We start from the raw sequence: 25039 nt of genomic DNA, 5'->3' as shown, positions 1-25039 counted from the left end.
ACTGCCCTTCAGCTGGTGCAGGGTCTCTCTCTCACACCTGCCAAAACTGCCCTCTTCGCAAAGATTCAGGGGCCAGGAGTCTCCTGTTTGCATTTGGGCTGTGGTCTACTTTCACTAACCAAGAGCACTGCATTCCTGATTCTCTCCCCTCCCCTCCTTTTCGCCATGCTTATTTGCATGTCCCGTGGATGGTTGCACAGCCCTGCTGCCCTTAAGTGCTCACTGAACCAGCTAAGTCAATTAGAAAAGCATTTGGAGGTAATTGAGGAAGCTGAGCAGGCAGATTGATGTTCCTAATCTGATTGCCCAGCTCTTCCCCCGCTACAGCAAATTCCAGCACATTACCAACTCCCATAACTCACCAAGGGATTTTGCCTCCAACAGAGTTCTTTCGTTGCCCCCGACAGGTGCATCAACCAGCTAGGGGAGGTCCCTTCCTGAGTCTGCCAGGTGAAGGCAGGGGAGGGGGCTTCTGTTAAAGGACGAGGGCAATGGTTGCAGAGGTAAGCAATAGCAAACCACCTCTGTTAGTCTCTTGCCTTGAAAACCCCAGCAGGGGTTACTATAAGTCAGCTATGACTTGGTGGCACTTTCCACCACCCATGATGCTGCAGAATCTCAGCAAGAGGACTTCTCCCAAACCCAACCAATTTCCAAGGTCTTTGGTGGGGGAGGGGGGAGAGGGAATATTCTTTCATAAAGCTGCAAGAGTTCTGGCTGCAAATTGGTTCATAAGCCATTGCGTTGAGAGATGCAAGAAGACAAGGGCCTTTGTGGCACAGGGGAGCACATCTTGCTTGGAGAAGAGAACAGGACGCAGTAGCGAAGCAGGCCAAGAGCCCTCAATCTTTTCAGCATAGCGTCCTGCTCTCAGTCTAATTCACCAGACAGGCTTTGGGCAACCAGAAGAAAGGTGAGGCCAGCTCTTGTACCTACATAGAAGAGACTGGGTAAATACAAGGTGAGAAACTCCCCTTTCTACACTGGCTTTGGTGAGAGGTGAGAAACTCCCCTTTCTACACTGGCTTTGGTTACCCCACCTCCATTTTCCCTTTAAAAAACCCTAAATAAAATAGTGCTGCCAGCCTGAGTCTAGCACAGTTAGGGTTGCCAACTCTGGGGTGAGGGAATTCCTGGAGATTTCGGGGTGGAGCCCGGGGAGGGTGGGTAACTCAGTGGGGTATAATGCTATAGGCTGACCCTCCAAAGCAGCTATTTGGTCCAGGAGAACTGATCTCTGTAGTCTGGAGATCAGTTGTAATGCTGGGAGATGTCCAGACTCCATATGGAGGGTGGCAACCCTAGGCACAGCCTTCATGTGCACCTCAACAGCTGCAGAGCAACAGCACAGGCAAGACTACACTAATCTTAGATACCTTTGGGTATCTAAGGGAAAAGAATAGCACACACCCTCCAGCTTGTTTTCTGCCCTGCAGGAACAATTCTTCTGAATGCTCAGCAAATAGACAACAAACATGCAGATTACCTAGCCTCTTATAAAGCGGATTTCTCCCTCTGAGTGGAGGACTTTACAGAGCCCTGCTGGTATCTTCTATACCATGCTCAGAAAAATAGAAATAAAAGTCAGGCGGACAAAGAAGCCAAGAATTAACCTGATCATATTGCTTCCACAACCCAATTAGATTCAGATTGCTCTGCACCTTTGGGAAAGATTTGGTTTCCCTCTCTTTATCAGGGTGAAGGCTGGTCAATTCAGCTTGACCACGGTCCTAATGGGCTCGGTGGTGATGAAAGATTAGGCCCCCTCCTAGGCAGACTTTGAGCCTGCTGCTGTAGTTGAGAAGCCTCATCTGCAAAGGCAAAATCGGATACAGGCTGGAAAGGGAGCACCTTGGGAGAATGCCGGGGGGAAAAGGTATGGGAGCCAATAGTTGAAACTGTTGTCTTGCTGAGTGAGGGTGCCTTCCCTAAGCCTCTGAAGAAAGCCATTAGACTTCATTGGCTAAGGATGACATGGGGGCTTATAGGGCAGTCTACAATTTACCTTTTCTGGAGAAGGTGACAGATCATGTGGGGGATGGAACAGCTCCGGAGGTGCTCGGATGACGCATCTGCCCTTGATCCTTTCTTTCTTTTTTTCAAAAATTTTTATTGGATTAGATTATATTATTCAAAACATACATTGCCCCCTTATGAATCTATTTCTAACCCCCTCCCTTTCCTCCCCCCTTTTTGTTGACTTCCAACAGTTTTCCAACCCTAAGTCTATCTTATTATTTAATTACTTAATATCTCATATATCCTATTATACACACATTTAATACTCTTTTCTCTAAGCTTATTTAATCTCTACTAAAATACTCTATAATATAAATTTCCCTTTGGATGCCTCAATTAAGCCACATATTTTACATAAAATAATACTAGCATAATAATATATATTAGCAATCAAGATATTAAACAATATAACATTATATTCATTTTACTTTCCAATCACCTATGTTCTTTACTTTCGCCCCCCTTGATCCTTTTCAATGTGGCTTCAGAACGGAGATGGTTTAGTTGTACAGATGAACAGTCTTTATTTAAAGTTAGTCAGGCCAGCCGTCCCTATTGCTATTAGATCTGCCCGTAGCCTTTGATACAGCTGAGCACTCCATTCTTCTCCATCAGTTGGAATATGGAGTTGTTGTTGAGAGAGTAGTCCTTCAACGGTTTTGGTCTTTTCTGTCCGATTTGATAGTTTCCCCAGAGGAGCAGAATCAACAGGGTTGGATTCATCCTGTGGAGGGCTGCAGGGTTCTATTATGTCACCCATGCTCTTTAATATGTATAGGAAGCTCCTGAATGAGATTGTTGAGCTTTGGGGTTGGGAGTTCTGTGTGCAGACAACAACTGCTCACTTTGAAGGCATGGTCAGGTGGCTAAGGCGGAACAAGCTGGACTGAAACCAGACAAAACAGAGGTAATGCTGGTCAGGAAGGCTGATGTTCTAGAGGGTCTGGATCCACTTGTTCTGGATGGAGCATGGTTGGCATTTGCAGAGCAGGTTAAAAATCTGAAGAGTGCTCATGAACCCAACTTTGCTGCTTGAAAAACGGGTTGGCAAGGCGGCCAAGAGTGCCTTCTATCCACTGCATCTGGTTCAACTCTTCCAACTCAGCTGATCTGGCCACACTGATCATGCCTTTGTACCCTTGAAAGTCGGATTACTGTAATGAGCTTTACTTTGGGCTGCTCTTGAAGACAACCTGGAACCTTCAGCTGGTTTAGAATGTGGCAACTGGATTGTCAGGGGCTTGCTGACAGGAACACATCTTGCCTATCTTAAAACAGTTACGCTGGCTGCATTTGTTTCCAAGTTAATTCAAGGAGCTGGGTACAAAGGTCCTTCATGGCCTAGGACCCACATATCTAAAGGATCATCTTTTCCCATACATCCCCATGTGCTAATTATGGCCCTCATGTGGCAACCTAGTGGCTGTTCACCTGATTAAGGCAGACTGTTTGGCATTAGTCAGGGCTTGCACCTTCACCCTCGTAGCTTCCAGTTTGTGAAAGAGGCTCCTTAGGGAGTGGGGTGGGGGCACTATATTTAGGATTTTTAGGAGAACTACAAGACTATCTTGTTTGCCAGGGCTTTTAATGAGGTAGAAACTGAAGGTGTACTGGGCGGCATTGTTTGGGGTTCTATTTTGTTGGTTTAAAACCGTCATGTTTTAAAATTATGATTTGTAAGATGCCTTGAGCTACAAGGAAAGGAGAGATATAAATAATGGAAACGGTAGGCTAGGGAGAGGATTCAGAGGTAAGCTTAGATACCGGCTCTTGTCTGTAAAGGTTTACAGCCTTTTCAGGCTCAGGAGCCAACCTGCAAGAATGGGAGTTGCTTGTAAACGATTTACAAGCTTCACTAGCCCCTGCTTGAGTGGACCTGGGCAAACAACAAAACTAGACCTTTGTCAAGCTCCTGTTAGAGAGCTGATGGGCTGTGCTGAAGCCCCAAGTTGTACAGGTCTGCTCTACTGCTCGTTTCTGCTGCTGCCCTTTCCCTTCTTTCTCTCCAAATAACAGTGGTTGAGTCACTGGTGTAATCCACTTAATGCCAAAGCATGATTGCAAGTGGAGGGTCAAAGCTCAGGAGCTAGGCAGAGAGTGTGCTGGGGGGATGGTGGTGCTGGGGAAGGTGAGTGGGGGGGGGGCTTTGCTTTCCTCCCCTCTTCGACCCGGCCAGCCCAGACTTCACAGGGATCCATTAGGAGCACTAATGACTTCTTTACTAATGCATGAGCAGAGAAACTGCCTTGCTGTTCCCAACATTCAGTGAGGGTCGAGGAGGGTTGTTGCCGCCCCCTCCCCCCGACTGATGGGATGCTGGGGGCCAGAGCGTTGTGATGTGAGTGGGGGTAAGAAATGCATTAAATGATCCTCTGAAAGCAGAGCTTCCTGATAACCATGAAGGCCCTTGACACCATTAGAGGGGGATCAGCTCTCTTCCCCGAGCTTCAGACTGCAGGCTAGCCTTTCCCTGGGAGGTTTCTCTACATGCAGATGAGCACAAAAAGGCCGATTGTGAAATGAGTTGTCGGTTGCTCTTGCTTTCTCATCAGAGGGGAAACTATTATCAACACCCTGAGACCTTCTGACCATACAGAAACCCAGTAATAACACAGCTGTTCCCCTAAGCGCTCTGTAGTGGGAAAGGAGATCAACATGAGTAACAGGGCTATGCTGTTTGGACTTTCTCTGCCCGATGTAGCAATGTCTGTTGCAGTGGTGGTGGGGGGGAGCCTCATTGCTATGACACCAAAGTGCTTCCAGGGCTCAATATCTGACAGAAGCCGCAATCCCATCACTGAATGGGATCTCATCACTGATGCATTTATTATCCATACAAAAGCAACAGGGCCACGGGATGCCTTCAATCCTCAGCACCAGAGGAGTGAAGGGGACACGGAGGGCCGGCCTCACGTCTGCTCATCAGGAAAAAAAAAAGGGCAATTATTGAAAAATTTATTTACAATTTCCTTTTTAAAAATAATACAAAACAGAAATACAATAAAATTTAGGCAGGACAAAGAGCCCTCTAATCCCCTGCTTCTGGCATTCCTTACCCAAGAGACCAGCAAAATGAGCATTGTGGAAGCAGCCAGAGAGGTGCAAGTGTGAATTTTGGACTGGTTTTAGCACAGTCTATAAGTTGCTGGTTTCTTCCTGAGCCATTGGCGCTGCTTGGTCCTTCTGTTTCCTTGGAGCATGGAATGAATGCCAAGTTTCTAAGCATGTTTCGGCCCAGGGCAAAGGTGAACCAGCAGATCAGGTTCCCCGGGCCTTCCAAGTTCGGGGGGCAAACACAAGCCCAGTCCTTTGCAGGCAAACTTTGCCTGACAACATGGAGTGTTCTTAAGAGAGAAAACGAGGGTTCATCTGTAGTAGCCACTTAATGGTCTCTAGCAAGTAGGCCATGTTGTAGTGCTGGGCAATGTTCTGGAAGATCTTCAGATGTTCCATGAAGGTCTGTGTTGGAAGAAAAGAGGACGGGAAAAAAGGGGAAGACGGGTCATTCTTAAGCATGGAGTTACAGAACGGCCTTGAGTTAAGCATGAAAAGAAGGATGCTCACCCCTGTGTGACTGATATTCTTAGGAAGATGGAAAGTCAAAATATACCTTGGTAGGCAAGAGAAGATTGAAGTCCCCAGCACAGCTGCAGTATAAGGGCATGTGGGTGTCCTTGATGCCTTTGCACTTCTGACACACCTGGAACAAAAATGACACTTGGGAACAGGGCCCTAAATTACCTGGAGGCATCCATAATGCACCTCTCCCACTTTTTTGGAGCAAACTCAACAGCTCTCACTGGGATACAACCACCTGAAAGGCTGCTACCACCTCTTCTCTACCAACCCCCTGTGACAGAAAGCAGGAGTAAATAAGGCATGCTACCACAAGAGCCCATAGAGCAAATATTTGCTGATGGCTCAAGCAAGGGAGCCAGGCCACATTCTACGGAAAAGGGAGGCAGAGTGAGAACCTATTTTGTACCACCAGCTCCTTCCTGTCTAATTGTGCAAAACCCTAACATCCCAGCACAGTGAATATTTCATTGCATGATAAAACTGCTTGCAATTGCAGGTGCAAAACAGCACAACCGAAAGCCACTTTCATTTTTGAAAAAGAGGGATGGGGAGAGAGAAGAGAAATCCTTGCACACAGAAAGATTGGCATTTCAGGGAGAAGCATACTAACCTAGTTTTCTCTTCAATGTGCTTGTTTTCGATGCACAATCAGAAGTGATATTATACAGAAACAGTTTTAATTTCATGATCAGCTGTTGGGCCTAATGCCCTCTAAGAGGACCACTGCAGTTAAGCACACAGAGGGTGGGACTGGTGATTCAGTACCAGGTCTCAGGGCCGAAAGACCAACACGAAGCCGTCACACCCAGGCCTTCCTGGAGAGGTTGCGAGGCTCTACAGTCCAGTGTGACTTGGAACGTCTCTACTCACCAGATCCTGAAGCATGAAGGCCATCAGCTTCTTCTGCAGGGCTTCCACCAGAGCCATCTCTATGGCATCGGAGTCATAGTGGGCTTGGCAATTGGAACACAACCAGTTGGGTAGAACAGAGCCATCCTGGAAGGGGCACCGAGAGAGGGTGGTGAGTGGCTCTCCAAAGAGTGCAAGTCAAGGAGGAAGTTACTGAAGGCATTGGGTTTGGTCCAGGGAGCGCAAATGAGACCGCTCATTTTAAAGCAGAGGGCATGGAAAACACGCTCTCCACCAGGGGAGGTCAGTGTCCTGCTGGAAGCTACTCCTCCCACGTCCCTCCCAGTTGCAAAACCCTGCCTTTGAGCAGAGTGTGAATCCTTTCGGGTTTGAGGAGTACCTCCCTCCTCCCATTCTAGTCCTGATTATTTCACACCACCTTCTGCTCTTTTTCTTTGGCTGAAATGTTTCTTCTCTGCCCACAGGAGAGACAACAGGGATCTAGGACACCCAGGTTTGAATCCCTGCTCTGCCATAGAAGCCCAATTGAATGACATTGGGACAGTCACGCCCTCAGCCTAATCTACCTCATTTTTGTTGGTGCAAAGATAAAACGGAGGAGGGAAAATGCTTCCGTAAGTTGTTTTGGACCCCCATTGAAGAGAAAAATAGGATATATATATAGTGAAATAAAATATTCTGAAGGAAGAGAGTTGAGAATCATGCTGTTGCAGATGGCATTCATTTGATTCACAGATGCCAAGTGGTAATCTTGGGCCAGCCACACACGCTTGGCCTAACCTACTAAACAGAGTTGTTGTGAGAATAAAATGCAGGAGAGAAAGGTAAGGTATTAATGAAACATGCTCTCACTGCGTTGTTTCCTAATTATGCAATACCATTTTCTGTATTGCGTAACATCTCATGTTTAATATTTGTGCTTTGTTTCAGATTTCTGTAATCCTAGTCCTATTACATTGTTTATTAGATGTCTCATCCTACTGATTGCATTGATTTACAATATGTAATCTTCCTTGAGTCTGATTGAGGAAGGCAGACTATAAATAATGTAAATAAATACATAAATAGAGTCTTTACCTTGCAAGGCCCCAAGGCAATAGCTGCTATGTGAGGGGGACATTACTGATGCATAGGGGGCAACAGGAGTCAATTTAAGCAGCTCCATCCCGTAGCCCACAGGAGTCATTTAGGCAGTGACAGGAACTCTTCCTGTCCTACCCAATGGTGCCTCCTCATGTAGCCATACAGCAAGGCATGCAGAACACGGCAACCGTTTGGATAAGCACTCAGACATTAAATAGAAGGAGTGACAAATGTGGACGACTGGAATTTTCCTTGTTCATTCCTCACCGAGGGATTCAAGATTTGAAGTATTTTTTGCTTCTGGTATTGGAGGGGATGAATTGCCTATTCCACTCAAAGTGAGTATGATCCAACTGCTGAGTAAGTAGGTTTGAAAAGAGAGATACAAAGATGGGTAGATTAAGTCATTTTGGGGAACTTGGTGCTGCGTGGCAAGAAGCAGCAGTGGCAGCAGCCTCGTGGAGCACGGAACAACTGGTACCTGGGAGAGGGCTGGGTCCTTGCAGAGGTCCAAGTCCCTGCAGAAGTTGCAGTTCCTGCAGATCACCTCCGGGAGAACATAGGAGCGGCAGGGGTCTCGGAACTGGGCCTCTTCTGAGAATTCACCCACTTCAATTAAGCGGAGCAAGTCCCGCTTCAGCTTGTTCACCTGGTTGGTGATGTTGGTGTCCAGAGACAATACCTGGGACGGAGTGGGGAGAGGAGAGATGAGCCACCCAGCATCACAGCTTGGGGATGGGGCACCTTAGCCTCTCCTCCTCATAGGAACATCCTAATCTGACAGCCACTTCACCTGCACCCTCCTCTATCAATCTCTCTCCAGGATCAAAGCTCAAGCCGTAGGGGGCTACCGCCCAGCACCCCAGGCAACTCCTCTCACCTGACAGACACATTTAATGAACTCCAGTGCTGGGTTGTTGAGCATCAGGTATGAGCCAGGTAGGGCTGGAAACATCTCAGAAGGCTCTGTCGTGCGGCAAGAACCACTCACTTTCTTCTGGATCTTCTGGGTGATGGTAAAGAAACTCTGCGTGAGCTCGTTGGCGACATATTCCTGCGAGAAGGTGATTGTGCCTGAGGGAGTGAAGAGTTGGCACATATATATCGGACAGATCACATATACGGGATGTGACTGGGCAGGCAGACCCAAGCCTCCTCCAATTGCCACATGATAGTCTTATTTCTGTGGCCCTTCTAGGGCACAAAGGCCAGTCCTTCCACTGTAGAAGCTAATAAGCACCCCATTTAACAGACGGGAAAAAGTGACACGTCTGAAGAAAGAGAACCTTAAAAAAAAGCAGTCGTTTATATATTTTTAAAAGAGGGTCAAACATTTAAAAAAGGTTTCCTAAAGCGTTTGTATGAGTTTATGGTGGACCTGGGACCTAAAACCGGGGCCGTCCTGCTTGGGACCTCACTTACTGTACTACACAACAGTTTAAGTAAAGTGTGGGGGAGAGAAGCAGACTGGCACTCACCAGGCATGGCACCCGCCTCTCCCATGGGCTCCTGCGAGATCTGGCTGTTTGCCCGTCTCTTGACAGGGGTGTTCCCAGGAGAGTTACGCCGCATTTCCTCCTTCATGCTATGGTACACAGCAACAATGTAGGCTGGGAGAGAGACACAAGGATGGTGAGAGGACAAGCAGAGATCCTTCTCCATGGGAGAAGCTGGAAGCTCAGCCCTGCTCCCCTGGGAGTGGAAGAACCGTTTGCACTTGGAGATGCAGACATGGCCTTCTCCAGGGGAAGCAACGGCGTCATCCTAGCCAAGGATTTGACTGGCCACATGGAAAAGCAAGCAGAATACTGTAATCTGAATGACTTTTACTGAGAACTGAGCAGGCAGCAAGACTGAGGTGGGGATACGGATTCTTAGCATTCCGACAGGGCGTTATTCTCCCATGGAGGTGGAAAACCTTCAGTCTCACTCGCAAGAGCCTTTGTAAAAACTTACCGGACACAATCATGAGGAAGTAATTTTGACAGGAGGCTGCCTGGGGCAAGTATTGCATGATGTTCCAGTTGTTTTCTAGCAGTTCTTCCACACCATCTTCACCTGCTGCTTCTTCTTCACCCTCCCCTTCCTCCCCTTCGCTGATGTCCTCGTCTGCTGCCTCCTTATTGCCTGTCTCCTTCTGCAACCAAGGGTTTAAAATCAGTACTGCAAACCCATGTTTGTTCCTCCCGTTCTGGTAACGCACTCATGTTCTTGATCTCTGGAAGGATTAACTCCTCCTGTCCCTGCCCACACTCTGCGCATATATATATATATATATATATATATGTAGCTCCCATTCCTCTACTGGCCTCTTACCTCCCCACCGTGGATACTGGAAGCCACTTTGCCCTTGATCCCACCATAGTTGGCTGGATCCATCCAGAGCAAGAACTCCCAGCAGCGCGAGACGGAAATTGTCAAGGAATGGAAGATTTCCTTCAAATGGATGCTGTAAGAGAGAGGGTAAGTCTGCTGGGACAAAGAGCATCTCTCAATCCTAAATAGGGTCATTCGTAGAACATAAACTAAGCAAAACCCACCAACCAACAGCCCTAAGAAGCAGCAGTTTTACCGGATATCAAGAACATTAATCAACATTATTGAAGAAACAGAAGTGAATTATGTAAGAGCTCATGTAGTATCAATAGCTAAACTGGAAGTCCCTGGATCATTTTTTTATGCATCACCAGACTAAGAGGCCACTATTCTTTCACTCTCTCCCCTTTAATCTGCATTATAGCAGTAATATTGATCTACCTTAAAGGGCTATTGTAAGTATTACTGAAAGAAAGCTTTGAACATACACCAATAATAATAAAACGGCATCCATTTGGCATGATTTATTCTTGAAACCATGGCCTAGGTGGTGGCGTAAAATGCACAGCCTGAATCACAGCCTCCTCTTCTAGGTCTTTCTACCATGCCAGAGGGCAGGAAAATAATTGTCAGGCTATTCAAAATTCTGGAATTCCCTCCCTCCACCTGTCCCCTTCTGTTGCCACTTTCTGCCAATGGGTAAAGACTTTTTTTTGTTTCGTTTAGCGTTCCATCAGTGATCCTTCCTTCATGCCCAATGCATGTAACTGCTTTAAATGTTTTAATTGTTGTTCTACGTCTTTGTACGTTTTCAGCTCCGGTTTAATTGTTTTAATGACGTGTTGTTGCTATTGTTTTGGTTGGTTTTACTTTGGTTGGTTTTTACAAAGTGACTTTATTATGTATACTTTAACTTGTTAGTTGCCTTGGTGGCCCTTATGAGGGCGAAAGGGAAGAATACATATTTTGTAAAAGAGAATACATTAATTGAATAATATTCATCCTCAAGAGGTGCTTTATATTCCAGACTATACTGAATGCCCAGAGCACCCTCCTTTCAAGAGCTTGGTGCTGGAGAAAGCATCAGGAATTTAGTTTTCCTGGGCTAGTTCAAAGGCTCCAGATCTGCAGCTCTCCCTTCCCATGGAACTGCCCCTAACAAGCCACACCTGTTGGTGATGTACTCGACATAGGCGAGGGCATCCTCAATGTGGCGTTTCTTGGTGCACAAGATGATGCGGTTGAAGTTGGCATAAACCACTGAGGAGCCAAGGCGCTTGAACTCAGCCACCAATCTAGGGGAGAGAGCAGAAGGTGAAAACAGCAGTCTTGGATGAACAAGCTCATGTGTTTCTAAAACTCGTGGCTTGGCTCCTCCTCCTCTCCATTGTATGGAGAAGTCTACACCTGCCAGAGCTGGGTTTTTTTTTTTTTAACCAGAGCAGGTTTTGAAGGCGACAGCAACAAGACAGGATTGTAAATGGGACTGCTTTCTTCTTGAGCACAGAGATGCTGTCTAGTGGGCTGCAGCAGAGGCACAGAGAAGTTCTTGTTTCTGCCCCGTGTGTCTGCAAGTTGAAAATTTCCACAACCCTCACAATACCGAAACTTGGGTTAACTGAGTAAGATCTGAAGCAGTCTTGGGACAGACAAACATAAGCACTTCTTCCACAAAGGTCTAAAATAATGTACAGAATGCATTGTCATATGATATGAAGGTAAGGAAATGGAATGTGTGTGTCTTTATAAAAACAGAACACCATATGATAATGGAAAAGCCATCAGCTTCATACTTGGCTCATGATACTTAGAAGAAGTATCCAAGTCACTTCTTTTGGCGTCTGAATGCTGCAGCAGATGGACCTTTAGTCTCACCTAACCAGCTAGTCTTGTGGAGGATGAAGGTTCAACAGAAAACTAGTCTAGGAAGCCTAGATGCTGCCCCTAGCTCCCGTAGTGCACAAGGAGATTTTCTAAATAGCATCCAGCTGTATTTGCCCACTTATACCCCTGTAAATACAGGAAGAGGAAGGAAGAGGGTGGACTCACTGCAAGAACAGCTTCTTCATCATGTTGTGCAGAGTTCGGTGCAGTGCAGGGTCATAGAGCAATGACGTTGGCGAGCGCAGCCAACGGTAGAAGTGAATCACCTGGTTATCGGCATAGACATTGTGGTACTGTGTGATCTCTTTCACCCAGCCTACCACCATGCTCTTCAGGATCCTGTGAAAGAATACAAAGTCCTACCCCTTAGGACACATGCTGACCTAGAAGCTAACACCACTTCTTTCTGGCTTCCAAGCTGCTTTGAGCTTGAAACAGCAGGGTACCCCATCAATTCTGCTGTTGATGGCAGAGATAGTTCCCTGGGGGGTGGGAAAAAGCCCAACCCACAGGCCATACCTGAAAGTATGGGAACACAGAGCCGTTTCATCATAGCTGGCTGGGATGCTGGCCTGGTTGCCTGTAACCATGTCCTCCAGTGATGCCTGCTGAATCACATCGAAGCTGATGCACGTGCTGGATGCCCCTTCCATGTCATTGATGTGATGGGATTGCAAGATGGTGTTCACAGCGAGGCTCTGGATATCCAGTTCCACGCATACTGCAGATGTGCGCGCACACACACACACACACACACACACAAAGTCATGGCTGAGGGGCAGGAGGGCATAGGAACTACTCTATACCACTCTGACTGTCAAAATGTGCAGCTCATCCTTCATTCTAAGACGGCAGAGATGAAAGAAGAGCTGAAGCTAACTCCCCCCTCTCCCCATAGCTGCAGCCAAGGAAACAAATGTTTGCAATATTTCTAGGCAGTCAAATGGCAAGATAAATGGCTAAGTTTACCTTTTTCTAGGTAAATTAATGCCAAGATGCAATAGTGCCAAGATGGCATGCCACCTTCAAATCACCCTCTTGTTAACTCTGCTCAGTAAAAGTTGGCATATTAATTTCCTGCAAACTAGACTACCATAACTTGTGAACTTCACCATCACTGGATGTTACCAAGGACAATTGAAAACCTAACCTACCAACTGTCTACTGAAGCACAAACTCATGAAGACTGATAGGCGTTAGGAGTTCTCTCATATAGCTGCAACTGGACTGCATTACCTCAAACACTGGTCATGACTTCCTTTGAAATCTGGCCAGGGTTTCAGGCTCACTCTAAATTTTACCCCTGAAAAAGACAGATTTTTCTTCAATGCCCTGTGCAATGCAGGACGAGACAGCATCTACTGACTTCAGAAAATATCTATGTATTGTCTGGCGATGTATAGATGGTCACCATATAGCATGTTGGTTTCAGCCTATAGGTTCTCAGTTTTAGACAGCTGCCCCTTGTTTTCTGTTCAATTATAGCTCCCTTCTACCAGCCAGCAGTAATTCATGAGTCCTACCAAGATGCTGCGAAACTGCGTGGGTGGGTAGGTGGGTTTAAAGTTACTCTTGAATCAGATGGATTTTCCTCTGAAGCATGGTGTAATGCGGCACACAATACCAAGCAAGATAGATTACCTGTTCAGTCTCAGAAACAGTAAAATGGACCAGATTGTCTATGGCTGATTCCGCACACGTTGGATAATGCACTTTCAATGCACTTTATCAATCACCTGAGGAGGATTTTTTGTTCCGCACACAAAAAAATCCGTTCCAAATGATCTATAAAGAGGATTGGAAGTGCATTATCCAACATGTGCGGAATCACTCTAATTGCACAACGTTCAGACACTTTTCTTTGGGAGAAACTGCTCCTATCACAGTTTGAATGGGTAGCTCTATTCCATGAAAGGACTTCCTTTCCTCCAATGACTCACCTGTGGAATAGCAGCCTGGATGATTGATCTCTATAGAGACCCTTTCATCAAACTCCATGACCAGGCGACTGTCATCTGCCTCTTTGCCCCCCAGGTCTGGGCGGGAGTTGGGAGAAAGCCACAGAAGATGGTTGTGGCGGTGGAGGTGACGGGAGAAGAACAGGTCAGTGCCAAAGGTGGAGATGTCATCAGGAAGGTTCCCAATAGGAATGTGATAGTACCTAGGTAGAGGTGTGCATGTAGGGGAGAACCCCCAAACATAAGCGGAAAGCAGGAACAGAGCTACAGAAACAAACCTAATTTAACCATTTGCTAGTTTTTGCCTATGCTTCACTGTAGAGTTCCTCATTCAAGCTCTGGGCATCCTCAAAGGAACAGGTGTGCAAAATTGGTTCCTATGATTGACAGGCAATAAGAAAAGAAATCCCTGGACTGGCCAGGTTTGGTACAAATACAGAGGAACAAAGCAGAAGTCCAGTGGCACCTTAAAGAAAACAACACTTATTCCAGCATGAGCTTTCATGAATCAGAGCTAACCTCCTTCAGATGCAACGGTGTCATGTATTCATGATCTTAATCATGTGCATGCATGTTAATCTATGTATTCTTATATGGTTTCATAAGCTATGTAAGGTTCAACTCCTGGCCAGGTATTGTATCAAAAGTTCAGGACTGATTCTTAACAAGATAGGTCATTAGCACAGCTGAAGAAATAACATTTTTTTTTAAAAAAAATTGCAAACTTTTAAAATTTAACCTTAAAACCTGGTTAGAAAATTTTAATGAGTTATTATCAAGATTTTTTGTCGTTCACCTGGTACTGCTCATTTGAATTAATTAGCTTTAGGATCCAATTTTTTATTTAGAAGGCAAGTAGGTTAGAAGGATTAGAGCCAGTTTGGAGTAGTGGTTAAGAGCAGCGGGACTCTAATCTGGAGAACTGGGTTTGATTCCCCACTCCTCCATCTGAAGACAGCGGGGTGACCTTGAGCTAGTCACAGCTCTCTGGAGCTCTCTCAGCCCCACCTACCTCACAGGGTGATTGTTGTGGAGATAATAACATACTTTGTAAACTGCTCTGAGTGGGTGTTAAGTTGTCCTGAAGGGCAGTATATACAAGAAATATTATTATTGTTTCTGTCACCTCTATAAAATGTGCTATGTAAGATGTGATCAGGCTTTCTGCTGGTGGCTTCCAGTCAAGAGACCTTCTATTGCGTGCTGGGCTTCCCATTTTATAAAAGGTAAAGGTAGTCTCCAGTGCAAACACCAAGTCATTACTGACCCATGGGGGGGACGTCGCATCACGACGTTTTCTTGGCAGACTTTTTATGGGGTGGTTTGTCATTGCCTTCCCCAGTCATCTACACTTTACCCCCAGGAAACTGGGCACTCATTTTACCGACCTCAGAAGGATAGAAGGCTGAGTCAACCTTGAGCCGGCTACCTGAACCCGGCTTCTGCCGGGATTGAACTCAGGTCGTGAGCAGAGCTTGGGCTGCAGTACTGCAGCTTACCACTCTGCACCACGGGGCTCTTGTTTTATAGTGCTATCTAAACAGGAGTTCAGCAGAGGTCATGTACAACACTGACTACTCGATCCTTTGTAATTAGCGTTGCCAGGGACTGAACCAGGGACCTTCCTAAATGCAAAGTCTGTATCTATCCCCGAGTCGTGGCCTGGCCCCACCACCCACTCCAGAGATCCCAGTGCCTACCTGCTCATTTCAAAGGCCTGAGATAGGCACGTGTCCAGGTTGAGATAGTGCCGGATCATGCGCCTGGCAGCGTGGCGCTGCCAGTCCAGGACTCCATAGCTGATGTCGTCAATTACTTGGATAGGAACCAGCGGGAACTCCTCAAAGACAGGCATCCCATTCACCAACCTCTTCAAGTCCCAATTTGACTGCATAGCAATCAGGGTGGGGCCCCTGCGCTCATCCTGACAGAGAGGGAAGAAGCATTTGGATGGTGGGAGCAGAAGGAAAAAAGTATATTCCGAGGCAGAAGGGGCAAACAAGGATTCCCCCCCCCCCCCACAAAGGCAGGGAAGGTAAGGCACGGAATCTGTCTTCTGAATGCTGCTTTCCTTGCCCTTCTGTGGAGTGTGTCATGCCTGGCTTATGCCCCTGTGCCTCAGCAAATCACAGGGCATTTTAACACACTTCCCAGCATGCTCATGGAGCAAGAACAAGGCGATGAAGGTCAGGAACAGGAGAACCACAATACAAGCCACTCTGATGAGAAGTGTTTTGTGAATGGCACAAGGAACGCTCAACTTGAACCATTAGCCTTCTCAGAGACCCTTCCTGTGAGGCTTCGGACCAAATGATGAAAGCTTCGCAGCACTGAAGTCTCTAGTTTTACCTTGTAGCCCAGCAGAAGACGCTGAATTGCCCTGTAGACTGTCTTGAGGTCTGTCTCAGCCCGCACTTCAAAAGTGTGCTTGTCTGGAGGAAGCAGTTCTCGGCCCACCTTCTCCACCATAATTTGGTGCTCTGCTGAGTACATAGTGGTGAGGTTCGGCATCTGATTACTCCGTACCTAATTGAAACAGGCAATGTTAGTCGAGGGAAGGAATGACATGAGAGAATTAGCTGCAGGTAAAAGATCTGATCTGTAGGTATCGCAAGATGCTGTGTGCAGCCATCAGTGTACAGAGGCTTTAAGCAGGATCTCTAGAAACGTGCAAGGCCTACGTTACAATTCCTGTGTCTGGCTTTAAATGATAAAACTTGGTGTCCAAACACCCCCCCCCTTCCCAAACCCATCAGGACAGGCTGTAATGAAAGCTCTAAAATAATCAAGTGGAGTCTATAAAAGTATCACAAGAACAGAGGGGGACACCACAGGTAAACCGCCCCCCCATACTTTGCATGGCTCCTTGACACTCGCTGCTGACTTATACATACTGCCCTGTGCAGGACTAGTCCAGGGCATTTTTTCAGAGCCTTGGAGCAGAAAATCCAAATATGACCCCATTCCCAGCCTGCTCAATAAAAACAGGGCAAAACCTGCTTGACAATTCTCCCGCACAAGCATTATGGAAAGGAATGGGAGTCTGCTCTCAGGCAACTCACATTCACACCAGTGAGGCTGGCACAGAACATCCCAGTAGATTGTTCTGATTTATCTCCCACTCAATCTTGAGACATTTGCCCCATGGTATGACCACCTCTGGGCTCAGAGACTCCTTCTGAATTACCTTGGACCATAGCTCTCACTTTCTGAGGCTGGGAAAACTTTGCAATGGTTTTATTTTGCCTTTCAGAAGATGTTCCAATTTTGTACAAAGGACATGTTTAAGAAACCACTTGGGGTGCTGCCTGTATCTCAGACAAGGAACCAGAGTGCCCTCAACCAACAGCAAGAGAGGCACTGAGATCTTTGGAATGCCAATGAAATGGGGAAAACAGAAGACCTCACAACTTCCTACCTACATCAGCTCCTGGGGTGATGAGAGAGGTACTATTAAGACAGCTCACAGTGCATCTCTCCATCAGGGACTGTGGCTGGCTTCCTCCTTGCTTTGAACTGAACTGACAGGCTCGTGTTCAAGAAAATCAAATGCTACAGCCAGTCTTGCTTTTCTCCCCCTTGCTTGGGTGGGTTATCTGATATGAAAAACATACCAGGAGGAGGAAGGGACTGGCATAAATGTTCAAGCATTTATCCATTAATGCGTCACCTCATTAATTTTTCAAAAGCAAACATTTTAAAAAAGTCAAAATGACTCTAGGGACTTAGGGGAGGGGGCAGGTGTGCGGCGGAAGATAAAGCCCTCTTGGTGATATCTGGAGAGGGTAGCCAATCAGCGTCTTCTGCAAAACTTATAGAGCCATTTTTTTCCAGAGTTCATCCCTAGAGAGGAAAGGAACATTTGCCCTGAACACAATGAGGGCTTTTCCAGGAAAGCTTAAAAAGTTTACAGTGGTCTTGGTTCCAAAATGAACTAGCTACCAGATCTTCCACTCCCACTTCCCCGAGATCTTACCGTGTCCACCACAAAGACAGATGCTTTGCGCTGAGATGGGATGAAGAGACCAAAGACTGCCTTCTTGCCTTGGGAGTTGTGATACAGGTAGATGTGCTTCATGCTCCCTGGACAGACAGAACAGAGTTCCTGTATCAGATCAGAAGGGGCTTCCAGCTCAGCAGCACTCATCTGGCCACTGGGTTCCTTATTACCTGGCTCTAGGTAGCTGAACTGGGCCAGAGAGCACATCTCCAGGTGTTCCAAGTCAATGGTCTCCGTCTCCCGTCCAGTGAGATGCCTCACTAGATGCCTGTTCACCATGCACACGCAGCCCAGGCGGATCAATGCTCGCTGTATTAATGGCACCTGAGAAAGAGGAACCAGCTCGTAAGCATACGCAATTCACACCATGGGCCTCAACTACCAACCCTTCACATCAGCAGTGTGGCTCTAACTGTCTGGGTGAAACACCTGGGACACATAAAATTATAGGGGATACAGATGACAGTTTTGTTGAAGAGCCAAAAGTGATTTGAGGAGGCTCCCTTTCTTTGGTGTGTACCCCCAAGCTGTAATTCCTCAATCAACTATGGCTGTTTCTGGGAAAACAAACAAAGCTACTGTCTGATTGCCTACTTCCACCACCCTTCAGAATCAGATAAGCTAACAGGTTACCTGGGTCTCATACACCCCCTCGATGTCTGGGGCAGAGAGACTGGCATTTATCTCATTGATGTGCTCCTGATACATATCCTCAGGCACAGAGTACTCATACAAATTGCAGACCAGGTTCAAGCGAGGAAGAGTTCTGTTCACCTGTCAAGAGAATGAAAGGACTCTTGTTCTACAAGCTAGCTTTTATGTTTCAAGGGCAACAGGGAACTCTATCATGCTCTCCCCTGCCATCCTGTGGCAGCAGGGAGGAATGATTCCTAAAAAGCTCCCCAGCGTTAAGGTTTCCGGGGCTCTGCTGAACAGCTCAAAGAAGGGGAAAGACGTGTGGACTGAATTATGAAACTGTATGAACTCACCCGTGCTCAACAGAAGCCCAACAATGGATTAGCAAGAAGGGAAGAAAATTCAGGAAAGGGAGCGTACTTCACCTCCAATGGCAGAACATCAAGTCTTCCCTTCTGGCTTGGGGCTTAATCCAATGGGGCAGAGGTACAGAATTGGGGTGGAGCTGGGTGGTCGTCTAGAAATCTGCTTGGCTGTCAGCACACTAGATGCACCATCTTTTAGAATCCTGGAAAGGCCCTGAAAACCTGCCTAAGTTTCAACCAGGTGAACTGCTGGGTATCATACAGTTCTGTTCTAAGATGGATTCTAAACTTGGTTCAGGATTCTCCAAGCAGACAGGGCCTGGTTAGCCTTTGTGGCAGTCAGGGAATAAGACATGAACCCCATCTGCATCTCGCTGTAGGAGCTCCAGGGCCAACCTGCTACACAGTCTGCTAAATGCGTAGCTCTTATTGAAAAGTGGCAGTCATGCACTTACTCCCCTCTGTCTCGCACATCTATTAAGAATGCCCCTCATGTCGTGACAGTGCTCATGCCCCTGCCCGTACATATCTAGCAGCCAAAGATGGGGAGTGTGGATCAAGATACACAAAGCTTCCCGATGCCATGACATGAGGTAAGTTCTACTACAGGGACTGAGGACTGATTGACAGCCAATGTTACAGAAAACACACAACAGCAAACAAAAACAGCAGTTGCATGCCTTGCTCCTTCAACAGCAACACACATGGCCCTTAGTCAAGGCCATCTGTCCTTTCCAAGCTCTGCAGAACAAGCGTATTCAAGTGTCTGACAGACTGTTGCACAACTCTAGGCTTTAAGATTATCAAAAGCTGGATCGAGCTACGGACAGAGAGCCCAGAAGGCCCATCTCCACTGTATCCATCTTCAGGCTACAATCTGAAAGGAAAGCAAAGTGATCCAACACACCTTCCTATAGACGGGGCTCTCTTCTGGTTTAGGGACACGCTGGTTGACATAGAATATACGTGGGATGTTAAGCTTAAGACAGTGCAAGTCACTTCCAATCAAAGCCCACAGCCTGAACAGGCCTGGCTGGCTGGTCTCAGCAATCTAGGAGAGAGAGCAGGTTAGAGACCTTTTAACACCAGGAGAGGCAAGGTCCACTTTGAAGGCGTGATTTTTGACCTTTTCACCCATAGAAAGCTGGAAGCAGCAAAAGAATAATATATATCCCCACACCCCCAAACAGCAGTTGCTGTTATCAGTTATATTTCCTAAAAAAGGTTTAAAATATGTTTGGTGATTTCAACATAGGAGCTCTCTGATTCACACAGAAGTCTTCACCAGTAGGGGTGTGTGATCTAGATCTGGAAACTGGCAAAAAAGCTGATCTGGCATAATCTGGCTTTGCTGGTTCCCCAGGGCAAACCCTGGATCAGGCACCCGGACTTGCTGGGCAGGATTATCCAGCTGTACGCAGCCACAGGCAGCCACAGCAGAGGCAAAGCAGCAGTGTGAGGCTGGCAAGGAGGTAGCAAGAAGTCATAGGCAGCTGCTGCAGGCAATGAGCAAGAGGGGCAGTGGCAGGAAGCCAAGATGAGCCAAGCTCCGTGCTGCAGGAGAGTGGTGTGAAGCTGCTGGGGCCAGGAAGGAGGAAGCAGGTAGTTGCTGTAGGCAGTGAGCAAGAAGGGCAGCAGCACAAAGCCAAGCTGAGCTGAGCTCCGCACCTCGGCAGGAGAGCTGCACAAGGCTGGCGGGGCTGGGGAGGAGGCAACAGGCAGGGTGGATTCCCATCTCATTCTGCACCCCCTCCTGAGCTCCTTAAGAGCTCCTTTAAAGTTGCTGCTGGCTGCCTTTTAAACTCCATGGTTCAGCAAGCCTCACCCCCGCACTCTTGCTTCAGTAAAGGGATTCTCTGCTTTGACATTAGGATTCTCTGGTTTGGCAACAATAAGCTTGCAAGGGAATATTGAACCAGAGAATCCCAAGCAAAGGCGGGCAGGGGTGTGTGTGCAAAGCCACACAGTTCAAAAGGCTTGGAAATGTTTCCTCCATAGGAAACAATGGAGTGTGTCTGGGGGCAATTTGTTCAAGGGCCCATAGAAATGGATCCTGGGGTCCAATCTCCCTAAAATTTGGGGCATTTTTAGACAATTAGGTGTAAATTTGGTGGTGATTGCTTACAAAATGCCCCCCCAGCACCCTCCCGGACATTAACCCCCATAAGGAATAATGGCTGGTTAAATCCAGAACTCTCTAACGTGGATCAGGGAATCTGACATCGATTTCAGAGATCTTGGATTTTTTAATCCTTAAAACCCAGATTCAGATGGCCAGGGTTTTTTTGGGGGTGCACACCCCTGTTCACTAGGCATTACCTGCTACACATTGCTTATTCTATGGGGCCAGCGTGAAAACAGCTGGAGTTGTTTTCCACAAACAATGGCAAAATAACTTAGAATACATTTTCTTTTTAATGTTTGGTAACAGACTTTTAAAACAGACATTGAACACTGGTCACAGTCCTGGAAAGTACATGGGCCGATATTCTTATGCTTGCCATAATACTGAATGTTGCTTTGCCTGAAAGATTCCTTATGAGACTGGCCTCCTGACCCAAAGATGGGAAAGGGGTGGCAATAATAAACTGAGCACAAAAGGGAAAAAAAGAAGAAGAAAAAAGTGAAACACAGATATAGGTTAGCCTACACTATGAATTAAACAGCTCTGTACAAAATGGGCCCCTGGGGCCTTCGTATCTCTACTTTCTAGCTATCTATTACTGAAAAATTCTGAAAACACGTAGCTACAGAAGTGGCCTCCAAACTACTCATTGTGACTCTCAGGCTACTGCTTCTTTTTGCATGCATGCCAGCAGCACCAGGAAGACAAGGAGAGCACACTCCGCAGTAAGGAGCTGCTCTTCGTGGCTCTGCCCCTTGGCTCATTACACATTAAGATACACCTTCTGGTTCTCAGCATGAGTTTGCCAGTTCTCTTGCTCTGCAGTCCAGGCTTTGACACCAGTGAGGTCACAACTCTGGGTCTCTCTGTTCCAGTCATATGTCACTTATGTCATGTGCAAAGGCTGAAAATCACTGCCCTATTGTAACCTTCTCAGTGACAAACAGAAATCAAAAACTTTCTGGGACACCTAATCATACAAGGCCAATAAGGGCAGGCCCTTGGTCTGCTCAGAGCTGCTGTAGCATAGTGGTTAAGTGGCAGGGCTCTGAGTCAGCACTCTGCTGGTTTGACTCTCGCAACTGCCGTGAGCTCAGCAGGTGGCCTTGGGCAAGCCCCAGCTGTATTGCAGGGATAACAACACTTGAGTTCGTTCGTGGCTCTGAGTTGGGCACTCTGTCTAGAAGAGTGTTATATAAGCACACTGTTAATATTATTATTGCAAATACACAATACACATCACAGTAACACTCTGTTGTTAACTAAGCGGATGTGATGCCCTCAGATAGCTCAGGCGCCAGCAAATTTCCTTGCCCAACTAAACTGTTTGCTCAGATACCTTTTAAAACAATGCCCAATTTCCAGATACAAGCTCAGAGACGGAAGCTATTTGTGAGTGCTGCAAGGCAGCCAGTGTGGCCTCCAGGGAACAGCCTTTAAGAACTGAACAGCCAGCTATCAGTGGCACTGAATTGTTGCTTGCCTACAGAAACTTCCTCACACTGCAGAGAAGAGGCCAGGATTTGGGAGATCTGGGTTCAAATCCCAACACTGCCATGAAAACTCACTGGGTGACTTTGGGCCAGTCACACACGCTCAGCTTAACTTACCTTGCAGGGTTGTTGTGAAGATAAAATAGAAGAAAAGGATTGGATAAAAATGTACAAAATAAATGTGCATTTTCTCTCCTCCCACAGTTACAGGAGAAGACCCAGGCATAGAGATGGAGGATTTCTGGGTGGCGGTGGGGTGCGGTGCTGATATGCAGCATCCCTGCAGAGTATTCTCTGGCTTTGTCGGCTTACTCAGGAACAAGATAATAATGATTATCTAATGGTATTGGGAGGACTAATTTAGTTTGTTAGTATTATTTTTTATCACAACTACTAGCATTATATAGTAATTGTTGGAAGCTCAAAGCACTTTCCTATACATTAATATCCTCAATGACCCCTTAGAAAGCTCAGTTAAATAGGCCTATTTTCAGCCAAACATTGGTTCCAAAAGCAGCCCACAGAGGATGACACACCGGAGCATTCAAGAAAAATGTTCCTTGGCAAGGGGGATTCTCACCTGGCTGCTTCCTGTCCTCCTCCGCAGCACTGTCATATTGCAGGTGGGGACCTGAGAACATGGCTTGTCTAGGGTCATCTACTCAGTTCATGCCAAGAGAGAGGTTCAGATTGGGGGTTTTCTTATTCAAACAGGCTCTGTCTGGGTGTGGGGTAGGAGTTGACATGCTTGCGGGAAATGGTTGGTTGTGCTACTGGAACTTACAAGCAGGAGACAAAAAGAAAACTGAAACTCTTGTCTGGACACAAGTAGGGAAAGAGAAACAGGCACACCTTGAGAACTGTTGGTAAAAGGCAAAGGAATAGAGAGGCTAAGGAGGAATCACAGGCAACTCTATCTGAACAGAAGGAAGAGAAAGAAAGGGGGAGAACAAAAGGATGCCAGACCCGCTTCCCTCTTCCTGAAGCCACTGCAACTTGCTGGGAGAACCAGAGAATGAAACATGAGTGCAACCAGTGACCCAGACCCTATCAGTTTGCCACATCACACCGCAGTAGCTCTAGCCTAAGGTTAGGGAAGAAGCTCTCCTCAGTCTGTACCTGCCAACTCTCTGTTATGCTCAGAGCAGGCCATTTGCAGCCAAGCATCACCGTTCGCACTCCTTTCTTTGCCAAGGGTTCCCTCTACACGCCGTACCTGCACAATCTGCCAGGGCATGTCTAAGATGCTGCGCGCCGTCCTGCGCAAGTAGCTGCCTAGCCCAGTGGAAGGGCCGTCCCGGATCAGCCCCCCGCCCAGGACTGCCTCGCCATCAGCCAACCGCCGCCTTTTCTGGCGTTCCCGGCGCTGCCGAGCCTGCAGCTCCCACTTCTTCTTGTGGTACCGCAGCCAGACCAGGCGCTCCTCCTGTGGGGAGAAAGACAGAGAGGAGCAGCTGTAGGCAGGGAACCAGACTCTTTAATAATCCTAATGTGGAGAATGCATCAGAGAATGGCAGATGGCGCAAGTTACAGTGTAACCACACAGCGAACCTGGGGTAATTCCACCCCCCGCATTTGGACAAGCCACAGGCATACACCCAGAGAGAGAACTGGGGGTCTCTGCGTCCCTTCGGATCCCACTTTCTCAAGAAAATGCCGCAGGCACAAGAAGAGCTTTTTGCCCTCTGGTGGCTACCCCAGCACCACCACCATCACATCGCTTGCCTTCGTGGTGCCAGTAGGTGGGGGTGGACCCAGAATTTCCCTCCAGGACTGGGTTAATTCCGGATTCTGAGATTGTGACTGGCTCTCTTCAGACGTAGGGATGCGCTTCCGTTTGCTCGACATGGGAACCCTTGGCTGCAAAGGCTTGGCAATCCCAAAATCCTCCATGTCAGCAGCCTGTGTGCATGGGGTGCCTTCCTGTGGCACATTGGCAGTGACCTGAGAGGAAAAAACAGCAGTAAGGTAGATCCAGCTGGCAGAGGAGGCCATGAAGGAGCCTTCCAGGCTTTGATAATCCCAGTTCCCCAAAAAACGAATCCCTACCCTCATTTCTGTATTATCTTGCAGGCAAACTGTAACCACCCACAAAGCCTTGAGCATCTAAATATGGCTTCAGGAGGCTGCAACTTTGAACAAAGAAGTGGAAATGGGAGGTGGGATATCACTGGCGGTATACCCCTTTTATGAACAATGGAGAGGAACAAGGGTGGTAATTAACCCACCTGGACAGAGTTATATGAACAAAGAACTAGACTGCATCATGAGAGACATTTGGACTGTTTGTGTCTTTCTGTTTCTGGTGAAGAAATCTATTCTTGATTCCAGAAATCCAGGGGTGCAACCTGATACCAGTGCCGTTTTAAACCTGCATACCTCGTCAGCATTTTGCACAGGATGCTGTTGAGTACAAGTTTTAAGATCACTACCTGAAACATCTGCTCCCTCTCATCCTGCAGATCTGGTTTACTTTTGTATCATCCAACCTGATGAAGAGTTCTGGTAAGCTTCAAAGCTTGCAATGTTTTGTGTCATTTTTGGTTGGTTCTAATAAAAGGTATTATGTGAATTTTGTTCTTGTTTTTGGATTTTACTTCGGACCAGCACGGCAGTCTGCAACTTCATAAGAGCTGGACTGACTGATAAAAGGTCACAGAGATACTAGGAATTAGACAACAGCAGAAGGAAGACCTCTCTTCTTTCATGGA

The 25039-nt window shown here is 47.0% G+C and overlaps 1 protein-coding gene across 1 annotated transcript in view; it reads right to left on the bottom strand.

Annotated features, from left to right (window-relative positions):
* Window positions 1-4959: 4959 nt before the first annotated feature.
* POLE (DNA polymerase epsilon, catalytic subunit) overlaps window positions 4960-25039 on the bottom strand; it is a 53533-nt gene continuing 33453 nt past the window's right edge. Inside the window, exons 30-49 of the mRNA XM_054996785.1 lie at window positions 24054-24272; window positions 23545-23754; window positions 19618-19761; window positions 18343-18483; window positions 17880-18033; window positions 17686-17792; window positions 16059-16235; window positions 15410-15633; window positions 13692-13912; window positions 12271-12472; window positions 11917-12090; window positions 11037-11162; window positions 9868-10000; window positions 9508-9688; window positions 9030-9161; window positions 8432-8625; window positions 8033-8233; window positions 6469-6594; window positions 5630-5719; window positions 4960-5478 (exon numbers count right to left, since the gene is read on the bottom strand). Of these exons, the coding sequence (XP_054852760.1) occupies window positions 5365-5478; window positions 5630-5719; window positions 6469-6594; window positions 8033-8233; window positions 8432-8625; window positions 9030-9161; window positions 9508-9688; window positions 9868-10000; window positions 11037-11162; window positions 11917-12090; window positions 12271-12472; window positions 13692-13912; window positions 15410-15633; window positions 16059-16235; window positions 17686-17792; window positions 17880-18033; window positions 18343-18483; window positions 19618-19761; window positions 23545-23754; window positions 24054-24272 (3270 nt within the window). The 3' untranslated portion in view covers window positions 4960-5364. The remainder of the gene's footprint in view (window positions 5479-5629; window positions 5720-6468; window positions 6595-8032; window positions 8234-8431; window positions 8626-9029; window positions 9162-9507; window positions 9689-9867; window positions 10001-11036; window positions 11163-11916; window positions 12091-12270; window positions 12473-13691; window positions 13913-15409; window positions 15634-16058; window positions 16236-17685; window positions 17793-17879; window positions 18034-18342; window positions 18484-19617; window positions 19762-23544; window positions 23755-24053; window positions 24273-25039) is intronic.

This window comes from Eublepharis macularius, chromosome 13, assembly GCF_028583425.1.
Source record: "Eublepharis macularius isolate TG4126 chromosome 13, MPM_Emac_v1.0, whole genome shotgun sequence".
NCBI lineage: Eukaryota > Metazoa > Chordata > Lepidosauria > Squamata > Eublepharidae > Eublepharis > Eublepharis macularius.
Note: the sequence above shows the minus strand (reverse complement) of the source record. Positions and strands in the feature narration are given on the sequence as shown.